Source organism: Notothenia rossii (assembly GCF_949606895.1).
Source record: "Notothenia rossii genome assembly, chromosome: 1".
Lineage (NCBI taxonomy): Eukaryota > Metazoa > Chordata > Actinopteri > Perciformes > Nototheniidae > Notothenia > Notothenia rossii.
The window spans coordinates 62,290,719-62,310,347 of record NC_136912.1 but is presented as its reverse complement, the minus strand read 5'-3'; the positions used below and the strand labels follow the sequence as shown (position 1 = coordinate 62,310,347).

General features: G+C 41.4%; 1 protein-coding gene across 1 annotated transcript in view; it reads right to left on the bottom strand.

The window, feature by feature from the left end:
* Positions 1–19,629, bottom strand: part of naaladl2 (N-acetylated alpha-linked acidic dipeptidase like 2) — a 1,042,014-nt gene that overhangs the window by 353,150 nt on the left and 669,235 nt on the right. The window contains exons 9-10 of the mRNA XM_079650093.1: positions 12,783–12,926; positions 12,322–12,439 (exon numbers count right to left, since the gene is read on the bottom strand). Coding sequence (XP_079506219.1) covers positions 12,322–12,439; positions 12,783–12,926 — 262 coding nt within the window. The remainder of the gene's footprint in view (positions 1–12,321; positions 12,440–12,782; positions 12,927–19,629) is intronic.

The window sequence follows — 19,629 nt, the reverse complement described above, 5'->3', positions numbered from 1 at the left end:
CTGTGCTACATTACCCACGTCTGTCGTTTCGTCCACCATAACAGCGACAAAGGGTGCTTTTTTAATCTCCATTTTGATCTCTTCTCCCATCACTTCAGCAATAGCATAAATCAGGTCGTTTTGTATTTTGCCTGACGTCCCAGTAAACACTTTGTTTGTGGACAGGTGGTAATGCAAGTCTGTGTTGTTCTCAGCAAGCAAAGAAAGAAGCTCCACTTAGTTTCCTCTGTTTCTGGACTCGGCGCTTTCATCGTGTCCCCTAAATGAAAGTTCCTGTTTACCCAAAAACAGGACACAATCAATCAGTCTTTTCAATATTTCCCTATTTTTGTTCACCCTTTCGTTGTGGAGCTCCGTTTCCCGGCGCACTTGTTCGTTGAGCTGTAGATCCACTCGGGTGTCCCCAAAGGTTTTCAAAAGCACCATTGCTTGTAAGTGCCCAGCCGTGCTTTGGTGTCTCGTTGCTGCCTTGGTTAGACAACTCAAGTTTGCAAATCCAGTGTGGCTCCAAACACCAAATTGATCAGTTGCAAATAGCAGGCATTCCCAGCAGTACAATTTGCAGTGCCTCTCGGAGGCTGTGAGCCAGGGATACCGCTCGTAGTTAGTGATTTGAAAGTGGCGGACAAACCCTTTTCCCCGCTGTGATAGGCTCGCTAGCGTCGGGGTTGGCCGTTCTCTTCTCACGATGTCTAGCTTTTCTTGAAAAGTTGGTCTTGAAAATGGCGTTGTAATTATATCTGCGACCAAATCGATCTCTTCTCCTCCTTCAGCCATTGTGGGTTGAAAAAAACAGCTTGTAGAAATCTACACAAATTAGCTCGTTCAAATTCAAGTTCAGTTTGCTAGCTCTACATAGCTCTGCCTCTCAATAGTGCGTATCCAATCAAAAGACGTGCACGTGCTAACTTCATCGTACGCCTGCTAGCTGGCCCGTTTTCGCCAACTCAAAATCTGATTGGTTAACGCCACAGTTTTGTTTCCGTTCACTTTAATCTACAGGCGACCGCACTGTTGATTCTGAAGGCCTAAGGGCAGATTTCTTGGACCCTGGCAACACATTATGGCTGAAATATGATTGGATAAAAGCTCTAACATAAAGGCCAACCCTCCAAATCTCGTTCTGAGGCTGGAAGCTGCGCAACCAAGGGGAAAGCTATGAAATGAAGAGAATAGACTACAGGGAATAATTTAATACATATTTGTGGAAAAAATATATCAAAATTTAATTTATATTCTGATGATGTTTAGGCCAGCAGAGAAGGCCTTGCTGGCCCTGACGGCCCACCACTGTTCGTTAGCATAGCTAGCTAACCAGATGCTAATAACAACAAAGTTATTGACTGTATGACAGATGAACAGATCGCCACTAGGCTTACAACTAAAGACACAGCCACGCAAAAACTGCAGCATGTGTACGGCTCCTTATGGGTACTGCTTGGAGGTGCTGGAGTGGCGTTCTGGTGCTCTCCGTCAGAACTGCACCCCTGTCAGACGAGACATGTACCACGTGATGACACGTTAGGCTCGTGTTGTGTTCAAGGACCCTGACCTTGGCTAGGAAAAACAGGCACTCGCTTTGTTTAATTTGTTTGCGGTCTAGATTTCTTTACATTTTTCTTTTTTGCGTGTGTTTATAAATTACCTCGAGGGCCGTACCAAATGGTCTCGCGGGCCGTATACGGCCCGGGGGCCGGAGGTTCCCCACCCCTGATCTAACTCCACCCCCCACTATCTTCTGGCCTCATATCGTGTCACAGGAAAGGGTGGAGAAAGGGGGAGATGCCGGGGGTGTGAGGGGACGGGGGTGAGACAGTCTCACGCACAACTTCTAAGAGACTGCCTTAATCAACACCTAGATTAACATCAGAGGCTTATAACACGCCGGTGTGAAATCACACCTGACTGTTATAACACCTCAACCCTCACATCAAAGGATTAGACAACAAAGGCTAATTAGATTAGACAACAAAGGGGTATGAGGGGACAGGGGCCAGACAGTCTCACGCACAACTTCAAAGAGACTGCCTTAATCAACAACTAGATTAACATCAGAGGCTTATAACACACCAGTATGAAATCACACCTACCTGTTATAACACCTCAACCCTCACATCAAATGATTAGACAACAAAGGCGCTACACAGGGGGGCATTTCATACCTACGTGTGATGACACCTCACCCCTCACATCAAAGGATCTCACACCTACGTGTGATATCACACCTAGGTGTGACATCCACTTCGAACAAAGGGAGGCGGGACTCAGCTCATAAGCATAAGTAGGGAGAGGTGTGACCTGTCACACCACCTGTCACTTGTTATGCATACTAATGTGATTGAAACAGCATGTGTAATACTACTAACTTTCATGAACATGAAGGTGCAGAAGAGGTTGTGTTGATATGTTGCCCATGTGTAAGTGCATCAATGTGTTTCCAATCAGTCAGCCTTGACAAGGTAAAAAGGGGCTTGCAACACGCCTTGGAGATAGTGATGGACTAGGTGAGTAATTGTGTGCTCAACAGATAGAGTCAGAGCCTAGACCCCAAGGCTTGATGGGGACAGGATGTGTTCATGGGATTAATCATGAATCTAAAAGGGCTGAAAAGACCCTTTCATATTTACTAACACATACATGACACTACAACGCACAAGGTATTCATCCAAATGAGTCAATAGACATAAGCCAGAAAGATTCCAGCAATACTCAAGACTGTAGAAATGAGGGGGGGTGTCCGGTGCCTTGCTCAAGGGCACCACAGCAGGGCCAAGTAGCAGTCCACACTCCATATTTAGTTCTGGTCGGGGACTCGAACCAACGACCCTACGGCTCACAGTCTAAGCCCCGACTGACTGAGCCACTGCCGGATATACATGATAGAATAAATTCCAAGTAATACAAGGAGGTAAAATAGCCAACATAATTAATTAACATATATATTATAAAAAAATTCACAACAAACAGACCAACTCAGTAAAAGTAAGAATGAATTAATAAACACATATTAAAAACGATGACAGCATGGACAAAAATATGTTTGTGATATAAAGCAAGCAACAGATAATGCTATAAAACGGATATCACTGAAAAGCATAAGCCTTAAAATTAGACATCAATGTAAACATGCACAGACAAAAAAAAAACTGATTTATATATGTATCTCACACACACACACACACACACACACACACACACACACACACACACACACACACACACACACACACACACACACACACACACACACACACACACACACACACACACACACACACACACACACACACACACACACACACTAAAAAGCAGTGCTGAGTGTACTGTGAGTTTGACCGCATCATCTCATTAGGGTCTACCGATCTCCACGGAGTGACCCTGAGCAATTAACCAATGGCTAGCCAATACAGCCAGCCTTAATTGGATGGGAATTAAAAGAGAAAAAAACAAGAAGAAAAGGAATTAAAAAAAGGGAGAAAAAAATAAAAGGAGGCGGGCAGATGGAAACTAATGATAGTTGGATCCCAGGAGTGGTCAGAGGTGCAGCCAATCGATTTGAGACAGATTACTCTCTCTCGCTCCCTCTCTTTGTTTCCCAACCCTTTGTCTCTCTCCCTCTTTCGCGCCCCTTCTCTCCCTCATTTGATGTAATGGAAACACTTCAGAAAGAAGCCTGCCTTGCAGAACTATTGGATGTACATTATGCTTGGTCTACACAGAATCTGTCTTCAGAGAGCTGGGAGACACACACACACACACACACACACACACACACACACACACACACACACACACACACACACACACACACACACACACACACACACACACACACACACACACACACACACACACACACACACACACACACACACACACACACACACACACACACACACACACACACACACACACACACACACACACAAATACGTACACAGAGCTTAAACAGTTTCTGTCACACAATTTATATATTCATGGTTTGACCCCCCTCAAAGCGAACACGTATGGTTGTAGACTAAGATACACTTATCCATTTCAATGACTAGTGACTATGTTATCAGTCATCTAAGTATCATAATAAAAAATTTATGTACCCCGATACTTTCCGTTACTTTTGGATAACACACATATCAAATGTACCGAGCCCCCTAGGGGACAAAATTATTTGAAAAAAAAATTGTTTGCGAGATCTCGCAAAACTTTTCATTTAGTTAAATATGCTTCCTGGTCAGTTCGGCTGCTACGGCAACACAGAAACCACAACAATGGAGCGGTTCATCGATTTTACTTTGAGCTTGGCCTTAAATATAAAGATATAACATCAGTGCTTGGCAATAGGCACGGGTTTCACACATAGACTGTATATATAAAGTGTTTCACATAACTGAAGACACCTCAAGAGAACACTCAGAGCGAGGGGACATGCACGTCCCTCTGAGCTGAGTTATTGACAGATTTGAATTTCGCGGATCAATAACTCATGACCATATCGTTGTAAAAATACAAACAGCATAACTTTACAATCATAGCAAGGTAGACAACGAGCTACAGAGTCGTTTTTATCAGAACAGTTCGATACGTGCCGTCATCCAAGCTAAACATCAAGAATTGGTCACAATCTGCAGCTTGAGGAGGGAGAGGAGTGCTTAGGGACCGTCTACAAACTGCAACGGGGTTTGGCGAGATCTCGCAAAACAATAAAAAAAAAGAAAAAGTTCTCCATGTCCCTTAGGGGGCTCCGTACAAATGCAATGCAAATAAAAACAAGAAAAAAGTTAAGAGTATAATGTAAGACAACAATGTATCCCTAGAAAAGAAGAAACCAAGATATTTAGTATCAAAAATGTATGAGGGGCCGTGTAGGCCAACATTCAAACTAACTTCGCACACACACACTACTGAAAACATCTGGCCTTGCACACACACTACTGAAATCCTCTCACATTCACTACTGAAAACATCTGGCCTTGCACACACACACTACTGAAATCCTCTCACATTCACTACTGAACACCTCACACACACACACAACTGAAAATTAAGCCTCACACACACACAACTGAAAATTAAGCCTCACACATATGCTCTAGCAGAGAGACCACGGAGCTAGCAGAGAGACCACTAGCAGTTTGGTAGTGAATGTGAGAGTATTTCAGTTGTGTGTGCAAGGCCAGGGGCCTCATTTATAAACGATGCGTACGCTCAAAAGATGGCGTATGCCAGTTTCTATGCAATGTTTGCGATTTATAAAGAACGAGCTTGACGGGAAAACGTGCGGTCCTCCGCGCAAACTCTGACCCATGCGTACGCACTACGCACAACAACGGGAGAGACGAGAAACTGCGACATCGTTGGCAGAAGGAAGAATGGAGAGAAATATGTTAAAATAACATAAATAAAATGCTACCTCCCATTTATCATATATGAATAATTGATTTGCAAACATTGATTAAAGCCAGTCTTAAAATGATTAAACAAACGCCTGTTTAAGACTCCTCAGTGCACACAAAAATATAACTTGGAGAAATAAATATATACGGAAATGTTATTGAAAACCACCTCGAATATGTTTTCTTAATGTTATGACATGTATTCTCATAAATGATGCGGTTTGTCGTAAAACTGTTGAAATATAAGACAATTAAAAATACGCAACTAGAAAGACTACAAATCCCAGAATCCCGGTCCCGACTAACTCCCCTTTTGTGTATCTACAGCTCTCAACATGCACAGACTTGTAGTGATTTTCACCTCTTTTAATACTTTCTGACTCATTCTGAAAGAAAGAAGTGAAATGTGCCAACGTGAAGTTTATCTTTTTGACTTGTAAAATTATCTTTTAAATTGACAAACATCATCGAAAGATAATCTTTCTCTCTCCATTGACTTCAATGCATAACTTTTCCGAAATAAGGTCCCATGGAGCTCAACCGGAAGGGGAGGGACTTCGCCATATGCAGAAGGACAGAATTCAGTGTTTCCCCTACCATTGTCTTGGAGGGGCGCTGCGCCCCGCCAACGGATCCCCGCCAACGGATCCCCGCCAACGGAGCCCCGCGCCCCCCCTGAAATTCAACTTATCTATTTTCTACTTTCACTTTTCACATTGAACATATGCTCTTTTATTAAAGAAACTAAGCGCTTTCATTTTAAGTTTAGTGTTTTTGACCCTAAGAAACACAGATGCATTAATCCATAACAATAGTCCAAAGCTCCTCTTTCTGCTCCAGACGATTTCAAAAATATATATCCCAATGTCACAAACACACTGACACACTGCCTGAGGAAAGGCTAGGTGTATTTTTTTTGTCATTAACGTTTTTCGGACCACTTATTTATTTATTTTGGTGACGATCCAACCTCCATGCTGCTACTCTGGTTCAAACTGCATCCACCAAACAATATGATTTATCTCGACCTCCCCAAAATAACCAACATCTGACATGGTGTGAAATATATATATTATTTTATTAGCTGTTCTGTCGTAATTTCCTGCGATCTTCTTCATGCAGTCAGTCAAAATGAATATTAATACGGGCGTTTCTTTGACTATTTATAGGCAAATATGGGCGTTACATAAAGCCCGCAAAAGCTGCGCCGCATTTCAAGTTGATTGTGATCTATAAAGGAAAACCGGCGTAGGACGTGCCGTACGCAAGTCCTAAGGTCCCAGATGTCTTCAGTAGTGTGTGTGCGAGGTGTTTAGTAGTGAATGTGAGAGTATTTCAGTATTGTTTGTGCAAGGCCAGATGTTTTCAGTAGTGTGTGTGTGAGGTGAGTTTGAATTTTGGCCTACTGTACACGGCCCTTCATAAAAATGTGTCGTCCTTTCTTTAAGCATATTGAGGCAGCAGCCTGTACATCAACAATGAAACACGAGCACATACTACAGTTTAAAAAAGAAAAGATAACAATAAAAGTTCATACATAGTGGCCAAAGTGTAATAAGATAAATTAAGAAATAAACCTTAAAATCCGAAATCACAAATGTTTTATTTTCCGAATAGCTTTTTTAATTGTACCTTTATTTAACCAGGATAGGTCTCATTGAGATTAAAAATCTCTTTTTCAAGAGATTCCTGGCCCAAGAATGGTAACAGCACAGTTTCAGACAGTTTTACAGTTACAAACAATTAAAAAACACACAATCACAACACAGTCACACACCAAGTTTAGCCAAAGCATTTACAGACACAGCGGCCTGCTTCAAGGTCAGTTAAAATTGCTTTGAGTGTTTCTAATGAGACCAGCTCTCTGAGTTTCAGCTCAGTTTGAAGCAGGTTCAAAGCTTGAGGGGCAGGGTAACTGAACGCCCTTTTCCCAAGTTTAGTACGGACCTTTGGTACAGTTATCCTGTGCATTTTCTATTTATGTACATCCTTAGATAAGGGGGAAGAGCACCAAGAATAGCCTTATATATAAGGATGTGCCAATGTTTCAGTCTACGCGTGGTCATGGAAGACCATCCAACACCAATACCAAATAAAGTGTGCCATTGGAAGTGACAAACAACACACGCATGCACGCACGCACGCACGCACGCGCATACACACACACACACGCACACATACACTGCCCCCCGTACTGTGTGATCAATAGTACTCAGGTCTTTGGCCATTGCTTTTTGAGGGTTCTACATTGATTGTCTATGTGACTCACTCGGGCAGCATGGGTGTACAACAGTGGCGGCCTGTGTGTGTGTGTGTGTGTGTGTGTGTGTGTGTGTGTGTGTGTGTGTGTGTGTGTGTGTGTGTGTGTGTGTGTGTGTGTGTGTGTGTGTGTGTGTGTGTGTGTGTGTGTGTGTGTGTGTGTGTGTGTGTGTGTGTGTGTGTGTGTGTGTGTGGGTGTGTATGTGTGTGCGTGCGTGCATGCGTGCGTGCGTATGTGCGTGTGTGTGCGTGCGTGTGTGCGTGCTTGCGTGTGTGTTTGGGTGTGTGTGACTGTTATCTGTGCAACATGGGAAACTGCAGAAAGCAGTGTTCCATTCACCGACCAGCTGCTTGGATTTATTGGGGAATAAATGGAAATGGACAGACCGTGCACACGTAGAATGGGGAAACATGCTGGCGAGAGATGATGACCCCCCTCCACGAAAGATGCTGGGGTGAGATAGGGTTGGGGGGTGCATGGTTAGAGGCTGAAGTGAAAGACAGAGGACTCAGACAGAGGGAGTGAGGGCTCAGGAGGTGGCAGTGTGGTAGAGGCCTGTGGTTGTGATGCTGAGATAAGAGGGGATTTACTCTCTCCAAGGCAGGAATTACCTCTTACTACTGTATCCATCTCATCGTTCTCTAGCTCTTACACACATACAGTATACACACTCTGTCTAACCACACACACCAGCAGAGCCTTACACCTCAGTATGTTAAGACTCCTTCTGCTGTACCTGGTACTTAAGTGCAGCAATCCTTTACAGAATCAGTCCAAAACTGAACTAAAGGATGTTTGATAAATACATTAGTAAGGCGTAACGTCTCTATTGGACTCCTTTTGTTTAGTTCCTAGCATAATGACATCACTATGTAACAGTTGCTTAAAATCAGCTAGCACTAAAAAACATGGTATTTCATAGGCTAAGGGGTGGGACATTGCCAACACATCTCGAAGCGGTGGCCGGCTACCCAATCAGAGCAGACTGGGATCTGGCTTCAGACAGAGGGTGAAAAGAAAAACAGGCAGTATGAGAAAAATAAAGAGCTTTTTGAATAATAAAGCATAGAAACATGTCACAGTAGAGGCACTAAATACAAATATTAACTTGAAAATGAGAATAGTATGTCCTCTTTAAAATGTGTTGCCATTTTAGCTTTTATCTCCAATCATTGCTGTGCCCATAAACAGCCCCCCAGAACCCCTTGCTTTGTTTTACACTCTTTTGGAAAGGTCACACATATGCAGGTGACCCTGTCCTGCAGTGGCTATTTTTGCCTGAAATGGTTTACCAAAGCTAAACACAACACAATGCAAATGTACTTCGCTGCTGGGGACAAATGTTTATTCACCTTTTCATCCACAAAGAAAAGACGTGTGAGGGAGGCAAATGTAAATTTTTCGTATATGCGGCCATACTATAAATCCTTTCAACATTCAATCTTGCAAAATCATAAATTAGAGCCTTTTATTTGTATGGTGGGAACCATATATCACATTAACCCATGACAAGAACTATCAACACGTTTTAATATCGCTAAGAAGGTGAGATGCTTTACAAACAGCCATTTAAATCATTCCTTCATCACCTCCATTTTTAGTTCTGTTTGGCTTTTTTTCTGTTTCTCTTTTTCTATATTTACACCCTCCTGTTTGAATGATGGGGAAATATCCCTGCCGTCCTCTTATCGTCTATTCATCTCTTTTCGGCAAAGGAAATTAAACTCTCCATATATATATTTCTTCCAGACATTTTCTGCTTTAATTTATATGTGGGTTACTTAAAAGGTTTTCTTTCAATGTGTGAGAAATTACTTTGCTGCTGAAGACACTGCTGCACTTGCTGATTTCCTCTTCTGTAGGAGTGATCGATTTGTTTAATGCATGGCAGTTTTTGCCCTCAGCGTCTGTAATGTATTTCCCTGATTCCCTTATATTGTATTGGCTTGTTTGCCTTGAAGGAGGAATCTGGAAGCTACAATCATTAGAAGCTATCTCTTTATTTAATCCCATCTATCTATTCATTCTTCTGTCGTGTGAAGAAAGGTCTCTGTGGCTCCTAGAGCTTCCCTCACCTCATTCACAGCAGGTTAATTAAAAATGGCATCTCATTTGTGATGACCTGACCGTGAGGCGCACCTTAGAGACAAGTTACATTTCAAGGCAATCAAAACTGCACTGCAATAAAAATAGTAATTATAAAAAGGTACAAAATAGCAAGAGCAAGAATAGAATACAACTGCTATAAAAAAGGACTGTAGTACATGAAGGACAGTGAGCAATCGTATCGTGCACAGATTGATGTCACACAGGCTCAATCTACACATGTAATAAAGGTTTTCAGTAAGATGTATAATAAAATATAACCTTAGGTTGACAATCAGTACACAACGTATTCAACTTTCATTTTGTACACAGAGATTGTTATGTTCTTACTTAAGAGGCCCTATTGTGCTTTTGGAGTTTTCCCTTTCCTGTAATGTGTTATATAGGTTTGTGTGCATGTGAATGGTCTGCAAAGGCTAAAATCCCTGCTTCCTTCCAGAGGGAGTTTCTCTCCCACACACTCCCTGAAACACCTCTATTGGACTCCTTTGTTTACTTCTGGGAACATATTGACATCACTATGTTAAACGCTTCTATTGGTTAGTATTCTAACACATTGTGTGTGATATGCTTAGGGCCTGGACATTTCAGACACATCTCTCTAGGATGACCAATCACAACAGAGCCAACCAGGTCAGAGCAGGCTGGGTTTCAGACAGAGGGTGAAAGGAGGTGCTGCAGCACAGGCAGTAAGAGAAAAGTAAAGAGCTGTTTGAACATTAAAGAACGTAGATGCCACAGTAGAGACAACAAATACAAATATGAACCTGAAAAGGACCATAATAGGGCATATTTAAATTATTCTCAAAGTCTTGAGTGTCATATATACTTATACTCTTCTATACAAATACTCAACTTATTATAGCACAATATGTCATTGCAAAATGGCCTACAACATACAAACATTTTTGCGACGGGGCTCCGTCATACTACTCATTATTAAGGCTACCATATTGCACTGATAAAACTGATACAAACGTGGATGTCAGTCTCGCATTAGCTGCTAACTGGCTAGCACATGGTACATGGTTAAAAGAGTTGCTTAAAAATGACTAGAACACTTTACACAGTGTCACAGAAATACAGTATGAACATGACTAGTCTACCAAAATAACAACGGCAGCTTACCTGCAACATGACACTAGTAATAAATAGCATCCTACTCTCAACTCTAAATACAATACACACTTTCTTTCCATGAACACAAAGGAAACATAACAAAAGTCTATAATCTCGCACTGCTTGGAAATTATTTAGTAAAATATGACTGTTTGTGACACAATAATCTTTAAAGACATTTTTTGGGGGGGGGCCTGCTTAGATCGCACTGTGTTAGTAGAGGCTTGACATTTTGGAGGGTACATTCGACACGAGTCACTAACCAGCCTGCTTGGTGAGAGGTACGAAGGCCTATAATATATAGACTAAATTATATCTCTGCATGCCTCCTTACCTTTATTCCTCTTGCTCTTTCCTTACCCACTCCTAAGGTCAAAAATAATGGGTGCTGAAAATGAATGAAGCACCGTGTTGAAGATGTTGGGCAGGTTTACTTTGTGGTTGGGAAAAGTGGAGAAGCCTCTAAAAGCAGCATCCACACACGCAAAATACATTACAAGAGGAAATTCAGGCTTTTTATATTATCACTACAATTATAACAACTGAAATTAGTGATGCTTTAACTTTTTTTTTTCAGTGCTCTAAATTCAACCAAAAAAAAAACATGTTGTTTTTGATTTCCCTTGAGAACAAAAGAGCAATTTCTGATCTCCTGTTAACAAAACAACCGCAAGTGTTTCTGCCTTACAAGCTGTTGCAAATCATTGTTAGAAACTGACTTTACTGTTTAAGGTTTGGGAATGTTTAGGCATAACAAAACTTGCTTATGGCCAAAGAAACATGGGTTAGGTGGAGGGTTATGGTCCTCAATGTGAAAACAGCGAAATAACCCGTTTGCAAAACATTCTCACTCAATTGTCTTCAATGATTAACCAATTATCAAAATACTTGCCAATAATCTTTCAATGTATTGTTTAACTTCTGAATCATTTAAACTCTACTCTGAATTACAGATAGGAGGGGGGTTAGTCTTGTAAAATTATAAACACCCATCAGTGACATATACTGTAGAAGACTGAAAGGGATCTCTACAAAATGTGTTTTTGGATTGAAACAGTGGAGGATCTGTAGGTAAAATGATGATATAATCAGACAGCAATGAACTCTTCATGCTGACAGAATAGACACAAATACAGTCATTCATTTCATTCCTGATTTGGAGGCAGCTGGATAAGCAAAGTCCACCCAAAAGTCTCCTGAGCTATGACCTCCAGCTCTTCTTGCACAGTGCTATTTCTAGATATTCACAAATCTGTACTCCATGTTGGATATTCCTAATAACAAAAGGAAAAGGTGTGCATGCTGGGTATATCTTAACCATACACCTTAATCAACTCAACTGGCTTCTTTCCAGGAAGAAACTGCTGTTTTCCTCAAAAATATTTCAAAACACCTGGTCCAATCACATGGCGATTCAAGCGTATTCCAGCTGTTTGAACTCACAATACAACCACCCAAATTGACATCAACTGGAAAATAGACACTTGATATATTCCTGAGAACGGAGATAAAGCTTTCATTCTGATGGTACAGTGATCCATCCCCCAGTATCTCCATAGTGCTGCCACAAGACACAATGGAGGACACAGTGTTAATTATTTTGAAAGTCTCATAACACATTTGAACAGACACATTTCCGTACTGGCTGTAACACGGAACAGTTAAAACTACAGTACAGTGAGCTTGAGCAAGAGAACAAACCTTTTTTTTTAATTTGGTTATTATTATTTACTCTACATTTCTGGCCAAAAAAAACCTAAAAAAACATGAACTACTAGTGAAGGATTTTCCTTCAATAACTTTATTATTATTTGCATTTATTTTTTGTGATTGCATATAATATTGGTGATTTTACTTTATATTTAGTTTAACATCATGATATCATTCTTTCATTGTGTATTTACCTGTGTTGGGAGGCCTGGCTAGAGGCACACAGGAGTCTCCCTGCCCAGTGGACGGAGAGGAAAGTAACTTCTTGGCCAGGAAGGCGGAGATGGGCTGCACCAACAGAGACGTCAGACTTCTTCCAGCTTCTCTTGACACCTCAGCTAGAGAGAAATACAGAAATACAGGAAGAAAATCAAGGTGAAAATCAAGAAAAAAGAGACAGAGTGTTATCCCAGTGTTATTCCAATTCCATTTCAGACATAGTTTTGGTCCCATTGTCCTTCTATTTTTACATTTAAAAAGTAATCAACATCTAACAGTAATAATGTATTTATTTTGTGCTTATTGTAGCCAGTTTTATGTATTTGTGAAATCTTGTAATAACAATAAAATAATACAATTTAAATCTATTTTCCTGAAAGATACAGTCTTAGTAATGTGACTCTCACAACAATAGGGACATTATGACAATAATCTAATTGTGTAAAACTTTATTTGTAAAAGGGACAGTTCCCCTGTAAAAAACAATATTTCATATTTTTACTTTTACTTGTAGTGCTATTCGTCGATCTATATGTATATGTTTTGGTGTAAGTTCCAGAGAGTTAGACATATCAGTCCAGGAGATTTCTGTCTTCCCTTGATGGTACTTGCAATATTTCTTCCCAGGAATTATGACCTTGTGATAAGACACAGACCTTGTTGTGGTGCTGGGACAGTCGGAGATGCAAACAATAATAGCATAATTCCCGGTTAAGCTGTAGTGTTAAGCTAGCTCGCTAATGATAAGCTAACTCAGGGAGTCCGTGTGAGTCTCTTGTCAATGACCGCCATGATACGGTTGGCCAATATATTTCAGTAAAAAACAAAATAGCTCTAACATAACTTAAGTGACGTGGTGATTTTGTCTGGAAATAGACATAGAGCGTTTCAAACTTTTTATTGACACCTTTAGCCCCACAAGTCGAGTGCTAACTAGTTGAATCCAACCAAACAATGAAGAATGATAAGAAGCACTTCGGTTACACCTGAGTAATATATTAAAAATACAGTGAAGAAGATATGTTAGGTAGAACAAGGCCTAATGAAGCAGTTTGTTGTCAACAGATGTATTGAGTTGGTTAAATACACACATTCGAGCCGCAGACATCCCAGCATCAGCCAGCCTGAATACGATCTATTTCATAATATATTTTGTTGTCCTTTTTAATTAAAGTGAAATAAGATCCGAAGCACATAGATGTCATGGTCTTGATATAGGAGGGATAATAAGTGGTGCGTTTTGTGATATATTGGTAACATGACCGTATGTTGCTGCCAGCAGCTTGAAAGTCAATCCAATGTATTTGGAATGAAGGAATATACTTATTAACCTTCTCTTTCCGGACTTCTCTATTTGATTAACCCTAAATAAATAGTTCTCTCAGCCAATCACCTTGCTGCTCTCCAAGCTATGAAACAGCAGTCAAATACAGCAAAACAACACATTTTAACTGATGGAAACACATTGTATGATGTGAGCACTTCAAATCTGGTGGTTAATTCTAACAGCTGGTATAATGACTACAATGAAGAAATAAATGTTTTTTTATGATTGCATTTAGCCAACTCATCTGTTGTAATTCTACTCTTATTGTTATTGATACGTGTGTGGTTGTTTGTGTAGCATCCTGGTGTTATTTGCTTGTGATTTAAGGCAGGATCCAAAAGACACAAGTTAATATCACTTGTACAGAAAAAAGTCAGCTGATGCAGAAATAACAATGGTAACCATATCCGCAAGGAAACATTACAGATATAACATACATAGAACATACAGAGGAGACTTATCGCTCCCCTCTTCAATGACTGATTCAGTTTTAAGAGTCAATTTCACTTTTTTTTGTATTACCTATCAATGACAAATGTAAGTGCAGTTTTAGGTAGGGGATTTCATAATGACAATTTGTCCAAAATAAAATATTTACTATACTAAATGTTGGAGATATGTCTAACTACCTGTGATTTCACGATCACTGACATATAATAATAACAAGGGATCACAAAATGTAATTATTGGACGTATTAAATACAAAGGTATTCAAATAAATTAAAATGCTTTATTGTCATCTGCACAGTAGCTACAGTGTAGTTAGGGCACATACATATAAGTCCCCAGCTCCTCAAAAAATGCAACTTAAATAGTAAGACAAAAAACAATTAAAAAAAAACTAAAACATTAAAAAAGTGCAAGGAGAAAAAGAAAATGAATACAAATGTGTAAGAGAGGGTTGCAAGACCAATGTGAAAGTAAATGTGGAAGAAATAAACTATACATTTAAAATAGAATAAGAGGAGCTAAAAACCGAATGTTAAATTAAATACTTTACAGTGTAAAAGAATACTGAGGTGTCGGACAGTTTTCCAGAACAACTTTGGTGCCGCCCGAAAGTCCTTTTCCATGTCTTCTCCGAACTTCTCCCACACCCGCTGCTTTGCCTCGGCCACGGCAGAGGCTGCTGCCCTTCGGGCCTGTCGGTACCTTGCAACTGCCTCGTGAGTCCCCCGGGACGGCTTACCGGCTTACCTGTTTGTGAGGTTCGAGGGTTACCACTCCTTGAGGCACCTAGGACCTTGAGACCACAGCTCCCCGCCGCGGCTTCGGCAATATAGGCTTTGAACACCGCCCACTCTGGTTCAATGTCCCCAACCTCCACAGGAATGCCCGAAAAGCTCCACCGGAGGTGTGCGTTGAAGGCCTCCTGAACTTGGGCCTCCTCCAGACGTTCCCAGTTCACCCGAACTACACATTTGGGCTTACCAGGTCTGTCCAGAGGCTTCCCCCGCCACTCGACCCAACTCACCACCAGATGGTGATCAGTTGACAACTCCACCCCTCTCTTTACCCAAGTGTCCAAAACATACGGCCTAAGGTCCGATGATACGATAACGAAATCGATCATGGACCTTCTGCCTAGGGTGTTCTGGTACCACGTACACTTATGAGCATCCTTATGTTTGAACATGGTGTTTATAATGGTCAATCCATGACTAGCACAGAAGTCCAGTAACAAACCACCACTCCGGTTCAGATCAGGGGGGCCGTTCCTCCCAACCACGCCCCTCCAAGTGTCTCCATCATTGCCCACATGTGCGTTGAAGTCTCCCAGCAAGATTAAAGAGTCCCCTTCAGGAGCCCCACACAGGACTCTTTCCAGGGTCTCCAAGAAGGCCGTATACTCTGAACTGCTGTTTGGTGCATAAGCACACACAACACTCAGAGTTTTCACCCCCATAACCCGGTGGCGTAGGGAGGCGACCCTCTCGTCCACTGGGGTAAACTCTAACAACGAAGCACCCAACCGGGGGCTTGTGAGTATCCCCACACCTCCCGACGCCTCACACCTTGAGCAACTCCGGAGAAGAATAGAGTCCAACCCCTATCCAGAAGTAAGGTTCCAGAGCTGACGCTGAGCGTAGAGGTGAGCCCAACCAGATCCAACTGGTAACGCTCCACCTCCCGCACAAGCTCCGGCTCCTTCCCCCCCAGAGAGGTGACGTTCCACGTCCCCAAAGCCAGCTTCTGTCGCCCGGGTCTGGTCCGTCGAGACTCTCTGCTTTCACTGCCACCCTTCTGGCAGCGCACCCGACCCCATCGCTGTTTCCCGTAGTTGGTGGGCCCGCGGGACGGAGAAGCGGAGGTGTTGCCCACGTTGCCTTTTCGGGCTGTGCCCGGCCGGGCTCCGTGGCAAGCCCGGCCACCAGACACTCGCCGACAAGTCCTCCTTCTGGGCCTGGCTCCAGAAGGGGACCCCGGGCTTGCTCCGGGCCGGGTATCCTCACTTCCTGTGTCGTCTTTCATGAGGTCTTTTGAATCAATCTTAGTCTGGCCCCTTGCCTGAGACCAATTTGCCATGGGAGACCCTACCAGGAACACACAATTCCAGACAACACAGCCCCCAGGTTCATCAGGGCACACAAAACTCTCTACCACGGTAAGGTGCTGGTTCTTCAGAGAGAAAAACTATTATAAGAACTTCTATTTATTGTTATAATAAATAATACTCTTCTGCATTTTATTCACAAGTATTCCTTTGACAGTAGGCACTGTGCATCCCAGATAAAAGGAAAGTCATGACAGAGAGCCTAAAAAGCCAAATCTGTATCAGATCTAAGGAGACCCGCTGAAAACACAGCAAAAGGTAGAAAGAAGAAACTAAACCTTAAAACTGACATTATTTTTGGCATACTCTGTAAAAGCAGGTAATAGGTGATTAAAGCCCTCATTAGTTACAATCCCTGTTAAACGTATCGTCAATGTGAGTATCTGCTACGGGAGGTTAAGTCCAGATTGTGAGGCTGACTCAGCAATCAGATGGTTGTAATTCCAGCCGTGGCTCATAAGGTTAGGCAAAGACATTAAAAAGGGATATACGTTTAAAGACTGAGACAAAGAAGCCTGTCAGAGTAAGTTATTTAAATGAAATCTCTCAGTTTGTCTTGTATCTGCCCTGAATATAGATACAGTAGGTGCACAGCATATAAATACAGTGTGTCATGTATAAGTGGCATTTAATGGGAACATTCTTCTGGCATGATAAATATGTTAGTTTGACAAAACTAAATGATAAAATGGCAGTAAGCCAGTTTGAATACTTGTATGAAATGCAAGCCCTGTGTTAGAGAAAAGCATCTCTGATATTGCTCTAGTAAAAAGTGTGTCAGTTGACTGGGGAGAGATTAGTCCAGACACACTGTCAGAAGGCTGTGTAGCCTCAGTCTGCTGAGATAAATCTAGCCGTAATTACACATTTACAAAGACTGTGGAAAACCAAACGCTGTTCCAGTTTTATTAGGAACATTCTTGCTGTCTCCAAAGACTTCCTGCCGCCAGCTGCACACCTTTTTGTACTGTCAAAATATATTTATAACCACGTGAATGACTGGTTATCATGGAAAAAGCCCTAATATGTAATGTTATTTGTTTTATTTGTTTTTTTACCAGCTGTGGCAACGATGAAGCAACACACAACTAAAAAGGTCTGTCTGTCTGTCTGCATAAATATAACTTCACAGATGTCTTTTTGATATCAAATTAAAGGAAGAGTCCGTAAAATGGGCGGGGTTTAAGTCAAGTCCTGGTGTTGGCTGCTGTGATCTCATGTCAAGATGGCTGTTTAAAAAAATAAGTTTGCTTTGTATGTGCATCATTTCATTGGTGTGTGTTTTTGAAAAAGGATATATCATGCTTATTTTCAGTTTTCATGTCTCCTTGCTTAAATGTCCAAAAAGGTCTTTATTTTTCTCATACTGCCTGTGCTGCAGCACCACTTTTCACCCTCTGTCTGAAACCAGAGCCCAGTCTGCTCTGATAGCTGGCTGGCTCTGTTGTGATTGGTCAACCGCTAGTATATTACATGCAATGTGATGGAGCGGTAGCCAATAGAAGCTCAAGTGTGACATAGTGTTGTCATTATTTTATGTAAGCAAACACAGGAGTCCGTTTCAGGTAGCGGCAGATCATTAACATGCACAGAACCTACTGTATATTAGACACTTACAGGTAAGGGAAAACCCCCAAAAGCACAATAGGACTGTAAGAAATGGAAACGAATGGCTCCAAAGGGCCTCGACAAAAACTAAACTAACTAAATAAAGGGTACATTTGCATTTTTTGTGGCATCAAAGAGGAGAGCTATCTATGCTAACAGAAGAAGTATGAGTTTAATTTAAATTTCTCACCATATCTTAATATATTAAAGTAATTATTTACTAAAATAACCAATGACACAGTCGTAATCATTGCCAGGATTTCTGATTTGATAAAAAGAGTTGTAATGAATTTCCTACAACAGTATCTTCACATTAAAAGGGAAACTGCAATCAGCCATAACCGACAGAGACATGATTCCTTAGTGTCCTTTACATCCTTTTCTAAGCTAGTTGCATCTTGTATAGTCCAATAACTGAATCATATTGTTGCTTCTTTTCTTTTCTTGCAGCTGATCCATACTTTGTCCAAGTTTGTGAATAATCTATATTCTAACCTTAGCTGCGAGGACAAATTCAGCAACCCTTGAAAATAATCCCTTGTGGTTTCTTTGAACCATACTTCTAGTCAATAGCCTTATGTGGCCGGTGTAGAGAGTGCCACAGCGGCATTCCAACTCCACGAGATGATTAATAATCCATGTACGACAAGGGAGACAAGACAAGGGGGAGAGAGCAGGGAAAGAATAGTGAGGACGGGAAATAAGACGAAAAGTAAAAACAAAAAAGGAAGGTCAGGAGGCAGTATGAAAATATTTGAGAAAAAAGATACAAGGTTAGAAGAGAGGAGACAGGTAATGTCAAGATGTAAATAGATGAAGTGACATGGGTAGAAAGCTGAAAGAAGACGAGCTGAGCTGAAGCAAAGGACAAAAAAGGAGATTAAGGGAATAGAGGGAGAAGAGGCTTGATTTGGGGAAAACCTGATTCAGTCTTTAACTGTTTAAGTGTTCTGTTGTCAGTCATTGTTTGTTGTGCTGTCTGACATTACATTGCTGGGGAAAGGAAAATTCCCCTCTGAGACAATGTCGTTTATGTCTGGTAGAGAACATGTGTGACAGCATGGCTAGAAACGAGGCTAACACTTACCAAGGAACATGCAATATATAAAATAATGGGCCTAATCAATACATTTCTAATAAGTGATTCCTGACTAACTTTAAAGAGGACATATTATGCTCATCCTCAGATCCATATTGGTATTGAGTGTCTCTCCTCTGACATGTTCGAAAAGCCTCTTTTCACCCTCTGTCTGAAACCAGAGCCCAGTCTGCTCTGATTGGTTAGCTGGCCAGCTCAGCCTATCACGCACAATGTGATGGACCGCTAGGCAAT